The sequence below is a fragment of the Helicoverpa zea genome, chromosome 14, assembly GCF_022581195.2.
Source record: "Helicoverpa zea isolate HzStark_Cry1AcR chromosome 14, ilHelZeax1.1, whole genome shotgun sequence".
Classification (NCBI taxonomy): domain Eukaryota; kingdom Metazoa; phylum Arthropoda; class Insecta; order Lepidoptera; family Noctuidae; genus Helicoverpa; species Helicoverpa zea.
The window spans coordinates 9,547,469-9,570,515 of record NC_061465.1 but is presented as its reverse complement, the minus strand read 5'-3'; the positions used below and the strand labels follow the sequence as shown (position 1 = coordinate 9,570,515).

Here is a 23,047-nt window from a genome sequence, read left to right as displayed (position 1 = left end):
AATAACTTGAAGGACAAAGAGTTTCTGTACTGTATACAGTACATTTTTAGACGTACTTCAGGACGTGAAAATTTCATATCTCGTCTGGCCAAGCTATTTTCAGAAACGATGCATTGTATGCATGGTGCTATGCTTGTATGAAAGATTCAAACTTTATAAGCTTATTTTTCCAAGGAAGGAAGATGTTTGCTGGGAAATATTACCCAACTTGTAATGGTACATAATTTATAGCACTTTGGAGATGGAAGCAATAAATCATTTGCCCAAATCTGTCAACGAGATCGTTATACATAGGCTGGTTTAATCTTAATCAGCAAACGTCATGAAGTGAAACCAGTTCCTATAAGTACAGCTGAAATCCAAATTATTTATGAACTTGAAGACACAACTTTCTATCAGAACATAAATTAGTTTTTGGTTTCGTGTTGTTTATGTGTTGTCTATGTTAGTAGCTGACACTAGTTCAACAATTAGTGACAATTGTAAACTTTAATTGACAACTAAATACGACACTAACTACCAGGACAACAGGTATTGAAATGAGTGTAAAAAGTAAAACAAAATGGCGGCTGGCAGTTAGCCAACACTCCGGTTTGTACCGCCCAGTTGTTAAAACTTACTTACAGGTTCCAATGGACATGTACTTCACTGAAATAGGCGTAGTAAGTATTTTTGAATAATGAGATACCGATTATAATTTTATTTGCTACGGATTCTGTTGAGCCACTTCTTCTTCCCAGCAAAAAAACGTAGGAAGTGGTAAAGGGTGGCCGTTTCGAGGGCTGTCATTTGTTTTTGACTTTCGAAATCGAAAAGTGCTGCGTTTTCAGCTAGCAAGATGGAACTACTGACTTATCTACACACATTTTCATTCATGACTTTTATATTTTTTTCTTTGCTTCTAAAAACTTTCGTAAGTCTGCTGTGAGGCGTTCTTTTCAGGCATAGTTCAAGTAGGTACATTTTTGATTTAATTAGGCAATAGGCATAAAACAACCAGATAGTAATAACTTATGGATAACTATGAACTACCTACGTACGTAGGTATAAATGTGTTAATTCTCTATTTGCAGTTGGCGCCAAGTTTTAAGCGGTGTTACGCAAAGCAAGTTGGTGGATGTGGTCGTTTTGCCTAGAATTAGTCACTATACGCTTGCTTTTTTCATTTTTACGAGACTTGCTCAACTTAGCGGGTCTATTTATTTTGAGTAAACAATGGTTATTTTCAATTGTGTCTGGGACCTATGGAAATGATAAACGTGACAGTTTTGAATATCAAATACATGTTTATTCAGTATTTTTAACTAACCGTTTTAGGTAAGAAGTAAATAAATAAGAGATAGTAAGACATCATTTTGGAAACTTAGGCTACGACTTTTTTGTACTTTGTATACTGGTAACTATGGAAGTTGCACTTAATCACTTTTAAATCTAACATTATACCTAGCAACTACAACTCAGGCAAAACAATTAATTAATACCAAGCTTCTATAGGTCTTCATTAATAACCCATCACCTTCCACTTAAATCTACAAAACACATTCAGAATTGCAAACACAACTATAAAAAAAAAAACAAAACCACCAGTGTGTACTAGGACTAGTGTTAAAACGAACAAAAACGCAAGTGGCAACCGGAGCCACGGTCTGGCGCGAGTCCAAATACAGTCATAGTTCACAGGCAGATACCGGCTGAGTTATATGTATGCTTGTACTCTGATGCATGGTGAATTAAGCTTTGTATATGCAAATTGAAGATTTTGTAGTATTGATGTTCCAATCGTCATTACTTTTTAATGTTCCACTTCAGGGCTCTTTTCATGTAAAGAAGGAATGGGTTCATCATTGAGGCACATACGCTTGCTCAAGGCGGATGGATGTATGAGTTGTTTTCTTTCACCTTTTCTCTGTAAATGGTGTCCAGTAATAGCTCAAATATATGTTAACTCAATAAGATAATCACTTTAATGTTTTTATTCAATGTAGAACATTATTCCTTTCGAAGAATTTTATTCCTAACTTTCATGAGCCTTTCTTCATGAAATGTCAGTAAAGAAAGCTTTATCAAAACTTAACACTAAGTAGAACAATCATATGTCCTACTTACACTCAATTTTCAAATACCTAGTAATTTTGATAATACATGTTTCGTAATGACTTCGAAAGCAGAGCACATTTCTCTGAGTGAACTACCTAGTTATAGAGTATTAAATAATAGTTTCATTTACTTGTCAAGGACCTAATAAAGAAATGTGTTATAAAAGCACTAGAATCAAGTCCTACCTGGATTTTGAAGTATACCGCCACATTTACACTACGGTACAGCATTTTGAGGACACAATATATCAACTGCAAGCTAATTATTACTTCATTGTGACTGTATAAAGCCTTCTTCATTAAAATATCCGAAACAATGGTCCACATTGAATCAAATATCTACCACGAATGTCACGAAAAGTCGTTTGAGCAACAAGACTGGCATAGACAATAGAATTTTGTTTGTAAATAACATCAAATTATTTAATAAATAACTGTTGTACGGCTTTTGTTGACATTAGGCTCATTTATTGGGGGGTTACACAATGGTTTTGATTCGGCTGTCTCTTATTTGTCGTGACGTTTCCTTGTCTGGTATTCGATTTTAAAAGTGCTTATTTAATAGTAACAAATTCGGAGAAAGACAAACGGGAGTTTTCAAGGAACTGAAATGAGGTAAAGTTTTTTTTTCTCATAATAATGTTACACTTTTAACAAAGACTTCATAACATTAGTTTTAAAGTTATACATTAAAAACTACTGATTATTCTGTAAAGAAACCTTACTTCCACAATTCTTCCGCACTGTAAACAGCACTTCACCGAAATCGCGGGAAATTCCCATGACGCCATGACACTTCATTTTTCAAAAAACATAAACGAGTACAAAGTTTTTGACACTTGAAAAATTGCACTCAGTTTATTCTGTAACTACATTCGACACTTAAACTTTGTTTATGTGGAGCTTAAAAATTATAGTCACTGATTTTCATAAATACAAATTATTTTCAGGAATAACATCGTTCAGGAAATGCTCTTGGTTAAGAAGTGATCTCATAAAATCATGAAAAAAACTAAACAATCCCCATGGTATCTTTTCATAACTTAAATATTTGTAAAGTACAATAGTATTTATGATATTCTCATTATTATCTTCGAATGTTATGGGAAATTGCACATTAAATAATAAATAGTTAGTAAATAGGTGTTCCTATAATGGTCTTACTAATACTTACGAATAAAATTACCAAATTGATATACGAGAACTTTTTCTTTTCAATTATTTTTTGAATGATCATTATGTTGTACTAAGTATGAAACAAATCATAGAATTAAAAAATTGTATGGGTCTCAATCATGCGGTTTCCATCGCATTCTATACCAAGGAAAACACTTTGTACAACAATTTAGACTGTGACTCAATTTATACTCGTACCTTATAAATCAGTTACTTACAACCAACTTTATCGTCAAGCAATCTAAAACAACACAACATTTGGACAGGACAACTAGTGTTGTCTATTACGTCGGTATCGACACGACAGACGGACACACGTTAGACGCATAATAAATACATACAAACTATAAAGGAAACTACAACCGACTTCCCGTGACAATTTTGGACGTGATTTCCTGACGTTACGTTATGTGGAATTTGTTTGGCTTAGTTTTTAGTTGAAGATTTTATTACATGTCGTGTGCTACATGCTTAAATCGTACTCTTTTATTATGTTCATACAGTTTTGGGAGCTTTTCTTAATATGGGAACTCCTTTAATCTAGTGGAAAATATGTTAATGTTGTATGTATTCTTTTGTATTTCAGTTTCGTAAATGTTCATCTTCAAAGTTATATCAATAACTCCTCCGCTTTCGGACGAGTCTTGACATACTATCAATAGAACTAAAACTGATTAAAAGTATAGTCGATAAGACAAGTGAATAAAGTGTAGTCGACAGTCACAACATCGATACATTTCCTGGACTTTCTATCGACAATCTCCCAACATTAGTCATAATCATGAATAACAATATCGTATATCCTATCAGTCAGGTGTTCATTTCATCCTGGCGAGGTTTCATCACAACTTCACGTTACCCTGGATTTACCCTCGTCAACGAAGCCGGGTAATTGACGGTACACCCGGGTTTCACACTGAAACTTGATACGAGCGTACAAAAATATTTAGTACTTATATTTCTAGGTAGGTTAAGTTACATATGTATGGTTCAGGGTAACTGATTTATCACGTTGGAACATTTATTTAGAAGTACGTTTGAAGAGAGGGCATGAATGGGTCTCAAACATAGAAGACCTTTTTGTAAGGATTCGCTGATGACTGACTAGTAAATTAGAAAATAAGGGAAGTTATACTTAGGAAAGGGCCTAAGAATATAAGGAATGAGATATAAGAGATATTTCTCACGAAAGCCGATAATATTATTCAATTGCCATATCATAACATCTGGAAAGACGTTCGGAATAACAAAGGCGGCTGGCATTATTATTCCATTTTCAAATCTGAGCGGGAAATATTCTCGGCCAGCACTTGGATATCGGTTTAGAACCTCTTTTAATGCAGAAACTATTTTCAGTAAAAGAGAAAATAATAAAATATGTATTACAGAAACATCTGTGGCCAACGGCGGATGTGTTTGGGAATCTATGTAAATGCGCAATGCGTCATACCATGCAGACTCATGAATTATGGAGATATCCACCTTAGGGCTGCAGATCCTCGACACAATAGGAATTTTCATATAAATATTTTACGTCTGTATCGAAATTGTTGCGATAAATCGAAGCGAGCACATAGTGGGAGACTTTCGTATACGCCATTGCCAAGAAGAGTAACTTTAAAAAGCTTATTGTTAAATTTTGAAAATATTGTTTCAGTTAACGTATGAAGATCATACATTCAGGATTTTTTCTGATTTTATTAACAAGTGGCAAAGAATTTGGATTACAAAGCAATATTTTTTTGGCAATTTACCTCAATGGGTGATGTCTGAAAAATTTATCAGAAAACAACTCGCTAAAACACTGACACACACAACTCATTGTTCTGTCAATCAACTCTTCCGTAGTTTTCCACCGTAGCTTTCTAAATAATTTAATATAAAATGACATAAGTATATGAAATACAGGGCTTTGGTATGGAGATTAGTACTGAACCGGATTTCGACAACCCTATCGTTTAGAAGTTTCTGTTCAAGACACAGTTTCTTACATCTATGACATGATGTTAAATTAGTACCTAGCTACATAAGCAAAAAAAAAACTACTAAAAAATGTAATTTATTTAATACTCAAAGCGTTGTGAGAATACGTACGCTGACAATTTCAATTGTAACACAGAGCTATAAATAAAGTATACTCAATAGATTTAAGACTCATACCGCATATTAATTTAGTGAGACTCCCATTAGACTCTCACATAAATTATCACAAAAGTTAGATAATAAACTACCTATAGATTAATCCTTTTGGGTGCAATTTCGAATGCATAATGCATTATAGCAGCTTCGAGCAAGGTCGTAGATAATAGCCGAAGTCTATGAATAATGTCTCTCTCGATAATGCTTGTAGCACCAACCGTTTGGGACCTAAAGTTTTAAGTTACTCTTGTAATATTGATAGTCTAGTTTTAGTCCGTCTTGGTACACTATTTATGAGTTTGAAGTACCTAATAATTTCAGTCGTTTTGCTATAATATCGGACACAAATCTTAACATGTTCATCATAAAAAATACGAAGCTTTCATTTGTTTTTTGTCTAAAATAAGTCTAACTATGTTCCGCCATGGACTTCAATTTATTTACTAGTTTTACAACTTAGGTAGTGACCAAAAGTATTAAGGGACCAAAATTATGACCCATAGGTTTTCATACTTTAAATGCTTCGTAACCACCATGAACACAGCGTAACTTCTCAAACCATAAAAGCTTTTACAACTGAATTGGTTAGTTAAACCTACTCCTCGTTACCTCATACTAGTTAAGACGTATAAAGTTAGAACGTATATTAGAACTAACTTCTGCCAGCGATTTTACCCACATCCCGTTGGAACTTCTCTACGAACCCGGATAATAAGTCATCCTATAGCCTTCCTCGAAAATGGGCTATGTGACATAGAAATAATTTTTCCAATCGGAGCAGTACTTCCTGAGATTAGCGCGTTCAAGCAAACAAACAAACTCTTCAGCTTTATAATGTTAAGTATAAAATGTACACTAGTTTCTCTTCGAGGTGAACAAGATTTATCGACTGAAAGTAACGCTTCATGGAGAATGTAATGCAATTTCCCCGTTCATGTAAATAGTGGTAGCTTTTATGTTATGCCATGTATGCAGGGCATTGTTGCATATTTTATGCATACAAGATGGAGTAGGTAAGTGATCGCAAAACATATTATAATGTCAGTGCGTTAAGAAACTTTGCTGCCATTGAAAATGTAGAATGATTATCTTCTAAATTCGAAATAACAACATGCTTCTTTTGTTTAAAAAAACATACGAGAATCTGCTCCTTTTTGAGAACAGTTTTTCATTTTAAGATTTTTTATTGTATGCGACTTGACCCAATGACCCAGTAACAATAACCCTCATAAACTTTTACAGCCTTTCAGCCTTAAAGGACCAATTCGGTTTACCGTACGGAGACTTATTTACCCATGAGGGACTACTTACTATGAAAGGTAGTTTAAGCCTACTACTTCTAAAGAGAACATGTTATATTTAAGTCTTTAAGTGTCCAGTATGTTATCGATACTATCTTTTTTAAATAAGGAAAAATATGGTAGAAAGAAATCGTTTTATTTTCAATACGAAAACTTTTGGTCAGTCCACTCATTTGGTCCTTAGTCCCGAAAGGATGTCTTGAAGCAAAACGGTAATGCAGCCATAATTTTCATTAAAGTTGTAATGAAAGCAAATGTTCGCCGTAAACCACGCCAAGTCCAGACAGAAAGTTGTTCAATTAATTCAAACCTTTGAATTTCAAGCCGGGGTTTTGTTGTGAAAAATACCATTTAGCCGCTTCAATCGTTTCAAGCCACTAGAGGTATAAAGCAAAGCTTCACCCGCCTCAATTAGATTTGTAGTCTAAAGCGCTAAATAAAATTCCTTTATCGTTCTTTTAGGTGTTTCTTTGAGGCTAGGATCCGTGGATTGATCCAGCGACTAGTCTAGCGACTGATCCACAATACTACGTCTGGGAGGGGTTATTGCTCTCTCTGACTCATGGCCGTTTGCAACTACTATGAACTGACGTTATGGTTTTCGCGTAAACGACTTGTGTGTGAGTTTACGAGGTTTACTGCCATTTGCACATGAGCTTAGCAAATGTGCGTCAGTTGTATGTTTTAAAATCTTTACGGGTTAATTTCTTTATTTAGATTATTGAGACTTTATGTGTGATCATGATTCATTTTGGGGCTGAAGCACAAAATCTTTACGAGTGTATTTGCAAGCCCCCCTAAAATTTCTTGAGACTTAGTTAAGAAGTTAAGTATATGCCTACTATTATCTAGGTTAATATTATTTATGATACTACTTTAAACGAGACATTTCTTTACAATTCTCTGAAACAATTATCTGTATCATTCAGGGTCGGATATAATTCTCCAAAAAGTTTGCTCAAGAACATTACGAAATAAAATTACAGCCATCCTAACAAACATTTACTTTCACAACAACAGAAAACTTGGTCATCACCAGAAAAGTTTCCAACAAAAATTTGATTTAGCTCTAAGAAAAATAGGAGCAAATGGGTATTCCCAGCCTTTCGAGTTTTTCCAATATCACTTACTAGCTGTACCATTGTTCAGGTTACGTATGTCTGGCACAGATGGATCGGCTATAATTCCTACTGGCAATGTTTCTACATAAATATCCATGTCTTTAAAAAGAAACTAGCATTTGTTTTCTATGAAACTAATGACTACGCTCTGCTTTGTGTTTGTAGAATTTGCTTGAGAACTACAGTTAAAGTTTGTTGTGCTTAATACAGAATTTAGTGACGTGGGTCTTTATTTTAGTCTATTGTTTAAGTGTCACAAACAATACGATTACATAGAATTTTGAGCAAGATTTGGTAATGAATGAGAATGAATTCGTGTTTCGTTTTGTTTTCAGATTAATTAAATTTTTTCAATAGCAGACGTTGAGTGAACAAACACGATATTTCAGACTTTAAGAATCCGACATTGAAAGCTCTACAGACTTATCCATTTTGTCCGAAAAATATGTTTCCTCTATTAATATTAAAAGCAAATATTATAAAGGTCTTTATTTCATGCTTTTGACTGGTACTTATTTCGTTAATGATGTTATCGCGTTAATAAGCTTTATCAACTGCTACTGTTTTACATAAAAGGGCTAACATTTCGGTAAGGACGTAAAAACGGGTTAATAGCGTGACCGAAATTCTGCGTGTTTTCACATGTAATTAGCATATCGTATTTATGAGTTACACGTGGCAATGCGCTTTGTTTTAAATGAAGTTAGAAAATATTAAATATGATAAATATTGGTAGGTTTTTGATATGAAATTAAAATTAAAACACAAAGTTTATAATACTCGTTTACTAAACTACAAAAAAAAATCTGCCACAGTCAGTCAGTAATCTTTGAGTAAAACCATGAAAAATAAAAGATTCCGAGTAATTGAGATCCTCTTCCTTTTTGGAAAGTCGTTTAAAAAAACAGAAATCATAAATAAACATTTTAACATAAAAGTTTCGTCGATAAACAAAATCTTTATTCTTAACAAGAATTTACAGGAAATCCGGGTGATTTTTATTACATTTCTAAAGTAGCATTTTACTGGCGCCTAGCATACTAGGGCAAAGTTCAAACATGGCGGGAAACCCACCGCGCATGCGTACCGTAGCGAACAGCTGAGAGGCGGCCATGTTGAATCGTAGACATCATGTGCTTGGCATACTATTGCTTACAACCTGACCTTTTTATTTCACGTTTTTGGTCCTTTTATACGCATTTTGAATGAAATAAAAACTAACTTTTTTTAGCCAAACTTAAAGTCTAAATTTTCCAAATTCAAATCTTGAAATCCACAGGTAAAAAAAACAAATGTATGCTTCAGTCACGATGACATAAATACTGCTTAGAAAAATACAAAATAAAAATGTAAGATTCTCTTTATGAAAATAGACGAAAGAACTGATTCAACTAATCGTATTTCAATCGGCTAATTGGCCGGAATATAGGTAAGGCTCGGTATAAATTGAAGAACAATCGATTTTCGATTCCTAATTTGTTTAAGTGGCCAGACTATCTACTTATGACTGTATAATGGGTATATCTATCTAATCAAAAGTTCCTATCGATACTGTAATAGATAGGTATATAACGTAGCGAACACATATTAGAAACAACATAAAACTATGTAGTAGACAGTTCTATGACATAAATCGCTTATGTTTTCATGATATTTAGGCATGTATAAATACTTTTAATAAATAAGCAAAGTTCTTAGGTTATAAAACGGCTATAGCATCGATTTTATGTGACAATAACATTCGGTACTCACGGGTGGTTGCTATGAATTAGATGGATCAGTTTTCTTCACCGTCTGAGCTCGTTTCTCGGCAAACTCAGCACTCAGTCTGTGCGCCTTCAGCGTATTAGGCTTCGACATATTAACACTATCACTAACCCGACAAAACACTGACTTCCTATCAAAATTGACGCTTGACTTCCAAAATAAACACTTTTACTTAAAATACACAGTAAAGCTTAATATTACACGTTCGTTGTTACACTTAGGCTTGGATACGTATTTATCACAATTAATACGATATACCAGAACACATTTTAGCAGCGAAAAGCGATGCTTTCTTATCTAGAACACCAAATAAATTAATAAAGAGCTCCTATTGATCAAAAGTATTTTCTATACGCAATGGGAACGTTAACGCGCGCGTTACTGAAAGGCGATCACCGAGTCTCGTAAATGTGATGGTAACATACAAAACGCGGTTTCAAGACGGATTTAATTTACGTTTAGTGTATTATTTAACTGTTAAATAGGAGAAATTGTTATGATGTATATACAGGTATCGGGACGAAGTTGTGGAGTACCGTGGCGTGGTGTATTGTAGTGAAGTTGGTTGCGTATAGCACGCATGCGCGGAAGGGTCGCCATTGAAGACTTTCCTATTGTTGCCAGAGCCAGACTTTCGATATAAAAAAAGTTCTATGGAATGGTCATGTATGTTGTGTATCAATATGTATTTTATAGCTGTGGTATAAAGTTTAATATTATTTGTTTCTGGATAATGGTAAAAAGCTAATGTTGTAGGGGTGCGGACCGCATGGGGTGGCTATCGGTAGGGTTATTATGTCATAGCTGAGCGCTCCGTGTGACTACAGATTTGTACCGTAATCATTTGATAATTATTTCGATAACGTTTTGATGGATCGACGGTTATAATTGCATAACGGCGAACCTTGAAAATATTGAGAATAAAATTCCCAGGATCAAAGGACCAACAATGAACTGATTGTTTGTGTACTTTCTATTCATTCAATCAATCACGTTTTATGTCAAGGATTTAAAGACTTCTTAAATTGCTTATTTCACAAGGATGCAAAGTCTAAACAGTTTAGTAAGACTAGACAGTTTCCTTCCGATAGAGCTGCACTTTTAAGAAAAATAAAACAACCTGAATAAAATAAAAAGAACAGCTTTTGCAGGAACATGCTTTCTATCACGTTCTCAGACGCAGCTACAATCTTTTACTGGGAAATAAAAGTCGTGCAGTGGCGCTTTAACGACAAAAGTGTTGGTCCTTTTACTTGAAAGAATTGGTCCTTCAGACTTTTGCTAGGTCATTTTACTCGAAGGACCGGAACTTTAGACTTTTGCAAAGGTAAACAAAATATTACTTGCAAGGATAGTGATAGAGTCCAGGGTTGTTTTTGTAATGTAATAAGATGATATTCTGAATTATAATACAGCAGCTTGCAGTAGTTATCATTTTAATAGTAGTTTTTTTATATGAAGAATGCTTTTTCATTGTTTGGCAAAAAACAATTAAGTAAGCGATATATTGCTTGTAACAGGACCTAGACGACTATATTTTTCTACATAACAAAGCCCACTCCACAGCCCAATAAAATCCCAAGCCACTCCATTCCTCGACAATTCAAATAAACCAGTAAGAGGCCATCAAACGAAAATACGTAGTCATCTTTTATCACGTGAGGCTATGCAATTCTACGTCGGAGCGATAAAATGTCGCTCAGAGTCGTTCTGAGCGTACCACGGTCCCTCGGCTATCGTCATTCGCGTGCCCCTTGCATTGTGATCACGTAGTAAGCTTTGAGTTGTTGACACAGTTTTACGCCGTCGCTGGAAGTTATGGTGCAGCATTTTATGGCCCTTGAATGAATTTGCGAAGGGTTTTGGTTGTGATTGAAAGTTTAAGGTTATCCCTGAGATATTGTGGGGTTGCGATCATCGGTGGTGTGATCGTGGTTTAGATGGAGTATTATTTAGCCTGAGAAAGTGCTTAGTAATAGTTACCTACATTTTTATTATTATTATAAAAAATACCTACCATCGGAGTCTCCTTTGCTAACATCTGATTCAAGGTAAAACAAAAGAACACACGTATGTAACCCTGCTATGCAAAACTCCCAACTTTTTGTAATTAGCACCACTTTTGTTTCTCACATTCCGAATTCAAAATGTAAAACAAAATGTCGTCGCGATAAAGGCGGGAACTGTTGTTTGCTTCTGTAATGGAAAAGTCACACATAAAATGTGGTTTTAATCCCAGTTGGAATTCTGTTGGGAATGGATATTATTACAGTATTCATTAAATTATAAAGTTTACTTGTACCCGTTTTCCCGTCATACCATAATTTTTGGAAAATTGTAACTTTTATAAACTTTAAAGACTTTGGTAGATACCTTAATGTAGGTCTGGCTTTAAGGAGTATCACTAAAGGACAGAAAAGAGCACATTTTCTTCAGTAATTTTTAAGTAGCAAAACATTAGTGGTTCTAACTTTTTATCACCTATTATTTCAGTAAGAATGGTCCGTTTTCATTTATTTTCAACATTATCCTACGTCCCAATCTGGTATTTATATTAGGAAACTGAACTTACATTTGTTCATTATTAAAAGTTTGAATACTACTTTTTAAATGTGTCCTTTGTACAGTACAAAAAACATGTTACCGACCGGTTGTTTTTTTTTGAATCCAAAGGGTTACCCTCTCAAAATTTTAAATCCAGAATGAATAAAAAAGAGTTCGTATGTAAATATAAAACAAACAAAGCCGTCGGGTGAGTCATAATCCTGCAATTGTGAAAATCAATAGCGGCCATCCCCCACGCGATCTGTACTCACTTGTGTACAAAGCTCTCGTGTTGTAACGATGGCATATAAAGAGCTGGTAATTTATTTTTGGAATTTATTATTATTTTAATTTATTTTTGAATATTTTTTGTTATTTTTTTATGATCGAGAGTTCCTGCGAGTGTTGATAAAATGTTTATTGAATTTTGGTAAACGAATTTTCTATAGATTTTTATAATACTTTTTTTATTTAACTGGAAATTAAAGAATAAGCTTCCATGAGTTTTGTATTGTTTTTTGACAAGCTTACACGATGGCGCATTTATAAATCTTTAATAATAAAGATTTTTGTAGAATATCGATTTTTATATTTAACATGATGGTAATTATCATACCTAATCTTTAAACCTAGTTTTTTTTATGATTTTAATAAAAAACTGTTAAATCATCCATTAAGAATTTTCGGGCAGTACACTTAATAGGCGTGTAGAAATTTGAAAAATGTTTTGCTATTCAATTTTCACATATCTTTCTACAAGTAAAGAAACTACATCCTCTAATAAAAAAAAAAAACCATCACGCTTACACCTCTACGACCTATCACGCTCACAGTACACCCCAGTCATCCCCATCCCTCAGTTGTCAGCGTGTATCCGACAATGTCCCAAAACGTCCCCAACCGTCCCTAAAGGGATCTATTTTATGACGAGACCGTTCACTTGTTACATAAATGACGTTCAACCATTTCATATTAGCCCTAGGAAATATCGGGAAATAAGTGCTATAGAAAAATATATTTTATTTTATATACTTAATGGAGGTTATTTTTACGAGAATGGTGCTCGAAAGCTGTCCAGTCAAGATTTGTGATGCGTTTTATTTTATTTTATGTGCGAGAAAAATAGCCGTAGATTCCTTTTTTTTTTACCTAACTTACGAAACACTTCTATTTTTTTCAAGTGTATTTTTGTCTTAATTTTAACATGTTTTAACATACTTTACGTTAGAAATTACTATTTTCTGATTGGGATAACTTTTAAATTAAGCTCATTAACAACCACTTATTTGTTTAAAGGCCCACTTTCATAACTCACAATAAAGTTTAAAACCACTCCATTACGAACATTCGTAGCACTTTTCCATGGAGTTCAGAGCCGCCTATTTAAACAACGGGTCGGTAATTATATTTGGAGCCCGAATACCCATAATGTGTCCGCCCGAGCCCCGCTTATTAATTAATTTATTGAGTTCTCGCGACACTTAATTAAATCTTCCGCAGCGACGTACAGCCATTCCGGTATTGATCCAATAATCCAGAGATGTATGTGGAATTTTGAATTTCGAACTACATGATTTGAAAATAGAACGTTTTTAATAAAACGAATTATCCAGAGATGTATGTAGAATTTCGAACTACATAATTTGAAATTTGAAAATAGAATGTGTTTTGGTATGGTTGCTTTTAAGTTTATGGATTTTTTATGGATTTTTTAAACATTGGATTATGTCTTTGCTATGGGTGCGGTTGATATCGAATTTCAATCTGCGCTATGCACTATGAGGGGTCAGATAATGTTATTTATGAAAATAGATTCAAAAATGAAAAAATATTCGTTAAAAACAAAGGTCCCGAAATTAAAGACTAAAATACCTACGAAGAAAACTGCTGACCTCACACTATTTCTAATAGGAAATGTTCCCAAAAAAATCAAAGCAAACTTTATTAATCGTCAGACTCTAATGGCATCCAAAACAGTGACGAAGGTTCTATCAAACAAAAGCTGCCAGTTGTTAAGGGATTAATGAAATGTTTTTGCTGACCGCACTGACTTGCACATCGTATGCGCGGGTAATTTATTGGCGGGAAAAATACGGCTTTATTGGAAATCTGAGCTAAGATACGAAGAGGATTTTTCTGTTTGCGCGTGATTTAATTTGCTTGGTAGATTGCTTTAGCTCTTGTTCTTGAGGTTTAATTATGTTCCTTAATTGTAGCTGTTTTAATTACTGAGTATATGACATCATAAGCGGATGATCCATATAAAAAATATATTTTCTTACCTTGTCCTCCGCTTCCTCTGCCCTGCCCTCGGCTTCCAAGACTCGCTGCTCGAGCTCCGAGAGCTGAAACAAAGGAAAAACATGCCATTAGATGCCTGAGTAAAGAAAAACTCACTTCCAAAGATCTCAAGAAACAGAACACGTAGCGCCATCTCTTAGCAAACTCACGTAAACGTTTGCTGAAACAGCGCCCCTAGAGAGTAAAACGGTATTCCCGAACCATTTTAGCTGGCGTGTTCTCTACGTGATTCTCGCGCCACCCGCTAGATGGCGTTGTTGCTACAAAAGTACTTTATTGAACCACGTGGTGTTACGCAAAATATAAGTTGGTATATCTAGCTATTTATCAGGGAGGCTGTAGAAAAGGTATGATTGTTATGTAAGAGCGAGCATTCGTGCGGTTTCTGAGGCGGAGGGCGGAATCGGCTCGTGAAAGGGTATATGTTACTTGCAAAATGTTATAGCAGTGATATATGTCCGTAAGACACGAGTTAGATTGTATTTGAATGGTTTATTTCGGTGTGAAGACGGGCTATCCGTTTTATGTGTGTTTGGATATGGAAAATAAATTTTCGTATCGAATTGCGAAAATAATTATTTACTTGGCGAGTTTCAACGGTATTATTGATAGAACCTTTCATTGCTATTTCATTCATTATGTAATTCCATTGAAATGCCATTGAAAATTATCAACATATAAAGACTGATGAATGGGTACAGCGATATTTTTAGATAAAGTAGTTCAGATGAGCTATTATTATTCTATCCTGAATAATATAATCGATACACGTGGTAAAAGTTTTAAGTACCTATACTTTTCTAGAAATAGGTAGCTTAAATTAAAGTTGAGCACTAAAATATCACGTTCATATTCCTATCCTAAAATGGAAAATAAATGGGTTTTAGATATTTCCTATCTCTCTATCTATTGTTGTGTATATTCTGACCTGCAGAGATTAGTCAAGGTGTACCCCCTAATCTGACTAACTTGCTCACAGTTGCGCACTTAAGCTGCCATGTACTAATGCACTATCTACATACACGTTTAACTTATCTAGCACCACCGGTATCCATGTAAAAGAGAGTGTGTTTGTTAAATCTTTCAAGTCAAAACGGCTGAACCGATTGAGATGAAATTTCTGGACTGTAAAAGTTATTTTTTTCTTTCAAAGTTTATTTACTTGCTACGTATCTCTACATAACGGTGGTAAATTCTGGCCACTCCTCAAACATGTGAACATAACAATTATAATAACCATACGTCGAAGGTAATGTTTACAACACACATGCGTATAAAAAAGTCTATTCAAAAACCTAATTTTAATTTTTGTACATTAGAACATATTATATCTATCTATCTACATAGGCAGGTATTGTAACTCAGTAACGTTAGGTGCTAGCACACAAAATCACACCTACGAATATCTACAAAGCAACACATACGTAGCCAATCAGAGTGTTCTTCAAAATCCTCTATTTCTTTGTCTATACCATACAAACTCTGTAACAAAGCCAAATAAGATTGTATGCACATTGAGATTGCAAGTGCAACGCCGCTGTCAGTTTGTAGGAACTACTCGCGAATATGCAATAAATCACCATCGAACTTTCAGCTTTTCAAACAAAATATTGGTAGTGATTTTGTTTTGGGCATGTCGGCGGTGAGGGCGGAAAATAGTTACATTACCTATACAAATGCAAGTAGATATTGTAAAATTGAAATTTTTGAGGCTATTGTTTTAATTATATTGTGATAAAATATTCAGTTAAGTTGTAATATAGAACTTGCGACCATGTAAATACATAAAGATTTTTTAATATCACTCAGTTGATTTTAATGAGACTTTTCTATAGTTGGAAAAATGGATTTTCAATTTCACTTCGCATGTTAAGCACTTCGCAGGCTTAAACTAAACGCTATCTATCACCCCATATTTACGACCTTCATATGATTAACACTAGGCATACCACATGACCCAGTCACATATCACCACTAAATCGACATAACACTATACTGGCTTACACCCCACCACTTAACTTGACCTCTTCACACCTCATCTCAGGATCAACATTCAAAGTACACTCGAGGTCAACATAATTTGGCCAGCGAGTATTTACAGCACAATAATGACGCATTTGGGTCAGACTTCTGACAAGTCCTCTTGAAGAGTAATGTCAGTTTTATTGACGTATGTATGTTCCGTATCTTGGCGAAACAGAGTGTTTATATGAGTTCTGACTTTCGGTCCTGTCTTGATATACAGTGCGTTAGTTACGAGGGGTTGTCGCTAATTGATTTTGTTTTGAAGACATAAATCAACTGTGCGTGTGAATGTTTTGAGCTGTCTGTGGTGTGGGTGACTGTACTTATAGCCTTCAATTGAATCGGTGGGTTATTCATCGAATTAGATCGAAGTAAAAAATAAGAATAAAATTGCAAAAAAATCCCTGGCAAAACAAAATGCCTGATCCAATCCTTTTTGTCTTTTCCAATAATAATATATGTAAGTACAGTTCAAGTTTAATTCTAAGATGTTTTTGCTGTAGCATAAAATTAACTAGAAATAAACTTTTCCATGAATCACATCTTCAAAATAAACCCAAAATAATCCCAATCTCAAACAAGCAACATTCCCAATTTCATACTTTACAAAATAACGGTTCATATCAAGCAATTTCTTGGTCCAAAGCGTCGTAAAGGAACTGGCTCCAAACTTATGAGCTTTAACATCAAATGGCATGTTCAGGCGATCACTGATGCATCAAATCAGAGTCACGCTGAGGGAATCGAAAGGAGATTTAGCTTTTAGATAAATTAGATGTTTGTGTTTGAATTTGTTTGCCGTGTGCAATTACTTGAGGAATATGAAGCAATGTTGTGATTTTGGTGGCAATATTTTTGGCGCTATCAAGGTAAAATTACAGCGATAATATTATTGATATTTATTGAATATTTGTAATGTAATTATGGGTGGTAGTAGTTTATAATTATCTGTGTGCGAGAAGGGGCTCTATTGGGATCCAAATGAAACTCCGAGTAGGCGAATTTTCAAAACAGCTTTCCTTTTCTTGAATTTCTGAAGTGTCGTAGACCGAGAAAAGGACCAGTATTCTGAAAATTGGTATTCAACAGTACCTAGATCCTTGTTTCATAATAAACACAAATTACATAATTTATTTCAAGCGACTAAATCTCAGCCGTTTTGCTCAACTAAAACAAGCGGCCCAATTTTCTGCATCGCGTCACTTGCTAAAGATTTCAACTGTGAATTGTGAAATTTTCCACCGGACGGGTTTCGAACCTTTGATGTCTGCAGTGCGGAAGCATGGCTTTCAAGTCCAGTTTGCTACTTCCATAGTTTTTGGAAGTGTAATGTGATTATGCTAGCTTGGTGACTGGAGTTTAAATGTTTCTGAAGTGTTTGTAGCTTGGTTTATGAATTCTGTAATTTAGTTAGTGTGTTTTGGAGGAAATAACAGTATGGTGTTCAAAGTTAGTTAAGAATATAAAATGGAGGACTAGATTTTTAAAATATATTGGTATATTTGTATAAATTATTTTCATTACAGATACATTATACATTTATATTTAACGTATTTAAAAACACATTGGTTATTTGGTCATCAATTTTAACGTCAGATAGTAAACTCAAATGTACTTAATTCGTTTTTACTATGAATATCTTCTCTTTATGACCTTTTTAAATCTCCTGACCTTTTAGAAGGTATTCGATTTCTGAAGATCCCATTTTATTGCTATAAAAAGACCGTTAAACCAACCGATTGCGTTGGTGGTTCAAATTCTAAGATCAACGTTCACTAGTCTAAAATGTCAGGCAAAAAAGTTCAAATTATTGACCTTAACAGTAATGACATTTTCTCTAAGTAGACCCAAGTTACTACTAAAACATTGAATTATACTTGGTTTAGAAGATATTATATTTAGGAATTCATTAAAATTTGTACATGCATACTTGATTCTATGAGTACTAAAATACCTGTAATTCTAAAACATAGGCAATACTAGCAGCATACGGTAGCTAACTTCACCTAACACCCATTTTTATTCAAGATTGTCCCGTCATATCTCGTTACCAGATTTTCAGAGCGCTCCAGGCTAACATTTTCACCAGACCGGCTATAAGTAATTGGGTTTTGCTGATGGAAAAATGCCCGGTCAAAACTGTCTGATGACCTCCCTTTTACCGGGAGGACCTAATTTTGTTACTAGCAGTGTGAGGATGCACACCTCACATCGCATTTGTTTTAAATACTACTTGATTGTGTTTTGTTTTAGGGAAAGCCTCATGAGTACATTATTCGTTGACCATAAAATTTGTGGACTCGACAGCTTATAGTTATTATTAAAAGAAAATAAACGTAAATCTATCTTATCTAAAATCTATGTACATTTTTAATTATGGATTGGTATTCTGATTCATTTACTAGATTTTCTATACATATTACTGGTCAAACAGATTTAAACAGTAAATAAACCTCCTAAAAGTTACCGCAGCTAATGAAGAATTCTAAATAACAAAGAGTTTATAAAAATCTAGATGACAAACTGCAATTCTATACAGAAACTTCGTACAATATCCTTTGCGGTCATCTCCAGCTATTATCAACTGATCCAATTAAAACAAACCACCTGATACCCTACACTGTATCACAGAAACCTATCATTAAACGTTATTTAATCAGGTTTAACAACCAAATTTGCGCGCGTCGCGAACCGGTGATAAAGTAATTATCGCCTTCCGTGCACCAATTAAGGCTGTATGCATCAATCATAATGCCTATCAGACCGTCTAATTACTGTCTCAAATGATAATGTGCTTTGTTATTTGGTTTAAGGATTGTGTGGCAGTTTTTTTAGGTTATGGGTAAGAACTGATGTGGACAGGAACGATATTTGTAGGACAAGCCTTGTCGTACGAGATAACTACTGTGTGAAACATTTCTCTTTTTCTAAAAGAAATATCGTTGAAATCATCATCGCATATATGTGATAGGTTTCTAAAAAATATAGTCTTATCAAACTCTAACCGATGAATTGTTTCACCTAACTTCAACACATCTTCAGAGGGGAATTTAAAGAGACAGGCCTAAATATTTACGAAACCCACAAAGCTAATTTAACGAGACAATCTCAGCAACGGTGTTAAATACCAATTCCCAACGAATTTACGTTCAAAACATCTTAGTGGCCGCAATAAACGCTTAGTATGACCTCAAGACGTCCGCCCGGCACGGTGGCCGAGCGATAAATGATCCCCGCGGTGCAACGGGACACGGACCGATCAAATATTAACAAACTACCGTACCTTACGGCGATTCAAATGTACTCGTTTATTGCTGCTATTGCCAGATTCAACTGAAATATGTTGCACTATTTTGAAATAGCGTTTCAGATTCAATTTAAACTGCTATAAAGGATGGTTGTTGGAATGGTGCTTTACAACATTTTCGTTTACTTACATCTTAGCCATTTTATATGGAAATCCCTGTTTGTTTTCAAAATATCCTTTACTAAGGTAGCTGTATTGAAAAATAGTTTGTTTAGAAAACTATATGACATACTTGTGACTATGAACCTAATTACTATTGTTCAAATAAATAGATACGTGAAGTCATATTCCCAATTAACCCTTTTATGATGACGGTTAAAAAAAAAAACATTCGAAGTTTCGACGTTACAAAGCTGCTCATCTTCAAATAAGCCGAGATCGATTTTATAGCAGTCTCGTAAAAACTAGTGTGGTCCTCCGAGGCGGCAAGTTTGACTAAAACGAGGTTTCAACGGAGCCCAACTTTCTATTTTAAAGTCCATCTAAATCTTAGTCGACTTCCAAGTTTTGATGGGAATTGACTTCCTGAAAGTTAGACGTTATGTTTTCTATAATGTTGGCTATAAAGTTGGGACATACCATGTATTGTAGACCGAAGCCAAGTTTTAGACGCCAGAACCATATTTCAAAATGCGGTTGACGTCGTAAAAATAGTAAATATGTTGGAATATTGGCAGCCAAATAACCGACTGTAAAATGTTTCACACACTCCACAAAAGTTACTACATTCTGTATAAAACTACAATACCCTTCCCCAGATCGTTTAGATGTCGAAACTAGATTTTAGAAGTTAGGGTTTAGAAACTCACTCCAGTCACAAAGCTTGTAGTTTTCTAGAAAAAAATGCTGGCTGGGTATTTAAACAACAGTCCCGGGAAACGAAACTTTTTATACAGTGTCTCCAAAACGATTTTATTTTTATTTTACGCGTACCCCGAGACCAAGTTGGGAAAACTTTTTAAAGTTTCCCAACTTCTTTGTGATTAAGTTACAAAAAGAAATGGATCTATTTCCTAAGTTGGAACTTGCGAGAATTCCTGGATTTTTGGTTATTCGACGATTCTAAAAGGGCAATTTGTGACGGAACCGTTTTCGCTAACTTCGTTCGGTTTGGTAATAGAATTTAATTCATGGTTTGGCTTCGGGCTTCTGCGTGTCAGTCTGTACCTGCTGATGTCGTAACCATTTGTAAAATAAATTGCTCTTTCTCTGTCTTTATTTACACTGTTTATTTTTTGCGCGGAAAATGCTGAAGTTTAAGGTCGTTGACTGTCATGGTATATTCTACAAGCTTCTACCTAAGCTTCTACCTAATCCAAGAATTGTAAAATTTGCTTCACATTATTTACAGACTACCGAGTGCAGGATACGAAAATTCCTAAGATATTCAACATATTCTTTTGTTTCCAAATGATTTAAAACTAAATAATTTCGTGAATGAACTAGATTTGCAATTTCCTCGATCGGCTAATTATTTACAGATCACGCGATAATGCATCAACATTGCACCAACAGCAAACTACACATCAAATTCAACCTCCGTTTTCTGCCAAACTTGAAATGTACCGCTGCAGCAATTCCAGCGGCTAAATGCAGCTTAGCATTCCACGAGGGAAATGAAGCGAGATTCCGAGTCGTCAGTGCACACGTAACGTATGTAATTAGACGTAACAAAGAGCACAGCGCTTCGTCTCTGGATTGTCCGACCGCGCTAAATGGAATTTACTTTTTGAATTTATAAAGTTGGGATTTCTGAGTCGGGAATACGTTTTCTGTTTCGTTGGGTAATTGAAACGTCGCGTTTATTTAGAATTGTGTTTTTTGGGTTGTTTATTTATTTTTCTTTTGTTAAGGTTAGGGCTGTTTATGTTTTCGAGCAGAAAGTGGGTTGTTATTTTTTCAGTGTTTTTTTTTGTTGCAATTATAAGGTATCTTGAAGTAAGTTAAAAAATTAAACGTCCATCAACTCTAGTTACTGGCAAAATAATAAACATAGCATTACTATTTCATGCGAAAATCACCTAAAAATACAGTCAACATCCAACCACTTCACTCTCAGAATTATGTTAAAAACCCTCAAATATACATGATAGAGCAGCTTTAAAGGGTCCCATAGAATGCTCAAAAATGCTCCCCTTGAACCGTCAGTAATGACACTTGTCCCAGTTTCTCCCCACTGAAGGGTTTATCTGAAAACTTTGCGAAGTGACACGTCAGCTGTCAAGTCATAAATATGAGAGTTTCCTAATTAATTCAATGAATGTATAGGAATTATCATGTATGTTATAGTATGATATTTAAATACATATCTTGGAATGTCAATATTTTATGTCTTATTGGGATATCTAAGTATATAACAATAGGTCTCAATTTCAACATTCCAAATATATTTGCAATTAACTCAACATTGACTATATAATTTTCTTATTTCAGCGTATTCCGTACCTAAGACTTTTTCAGTCTAATGCGTAAACTATCAATTTATTATTACAAATAATAACACCCCAAAAACTACAGGTACTTCAGTTTATACAGTTTATAATAATCAACCTAATATCCAACATTTTCCATAACTATTACCCAAAACATAACCTTACCCAATTCCACTATCACGCGTACCTGCCTCTACCCAACTTCACCCAACTTATATGAAAGCGCAACTAGAAGCGATGCAACTGACATTATAACCCGACAAAGTTCAAAACCCGAGATTATATTAGAAGCACTATTAACGGTACTCGTACTGTGAACTTGTAACATGATATCAGAAGGTTCATTCAAAGGGTTGTATAAAATGTTAGATCTTGTATTGAATTCATATGACGTGACAAGTTAATTATTGCCAGGAATAAATAGTGATTGATGGTTAAAGCACATGTATGCCTTTTGAGCATGTGTGTGCTCATTCAATTAGAGGTCAGGTAATTTTAATGATTAAGGTATCTGTTGCTTTCTAAATATGCTAATCTTGGACACAAATGGGCTAAGAAAAGATGAAGGAAAATGTGTTAAAGAAATCTGGACTTATATAATAATCTGAAATTGACCCAAAGAAAGCTTGATGAATAACACTCATTTTTTCTCCGTATGAGGAGAGACCTGCATAGAACTGATACTGCAGTATTCCCTTCTTAAAGCTGATTCAAAAACCATACAGATTGAACATTCTGCATATTACCTACATAACCCCGACTCGCCCACCGGTATCACGAACTTTATAAAATCAGTTTAGTTGTGTGTACACCTGTGTTATAGTGCAGTAATATCCCT

At 34.6% G+C, this 23,047-nt stretch overlaps 1 protein-coding gene across 4 annotated transcripts in view; it reads right to left on the bottom strand.

Annotated features, from left to right (window-relative positions):
- Positions 1 to 23,047, bottom strand: part of LOC124636497 (uncharacterized protein CG43867) — a 370,559-nt gene that overhangs the window by 54,423 nt on the left and 293,089 nt on the right. For all 4 annotated transcript variants that reach the window (XM_047172604.1, XM_047172607.1, XM_047172606.1 and 1 more), the window contains exon 5: positions 14,427 to 14,489. In XM_047172604.1, the coding sequence (XP_047028560.1) occupies positions 14,427 to 14,489 (63 nt within the window). The remainder of the gene's footprint in view (positions 1 to 14,426; positions 14,490 to 23,047) is intronic.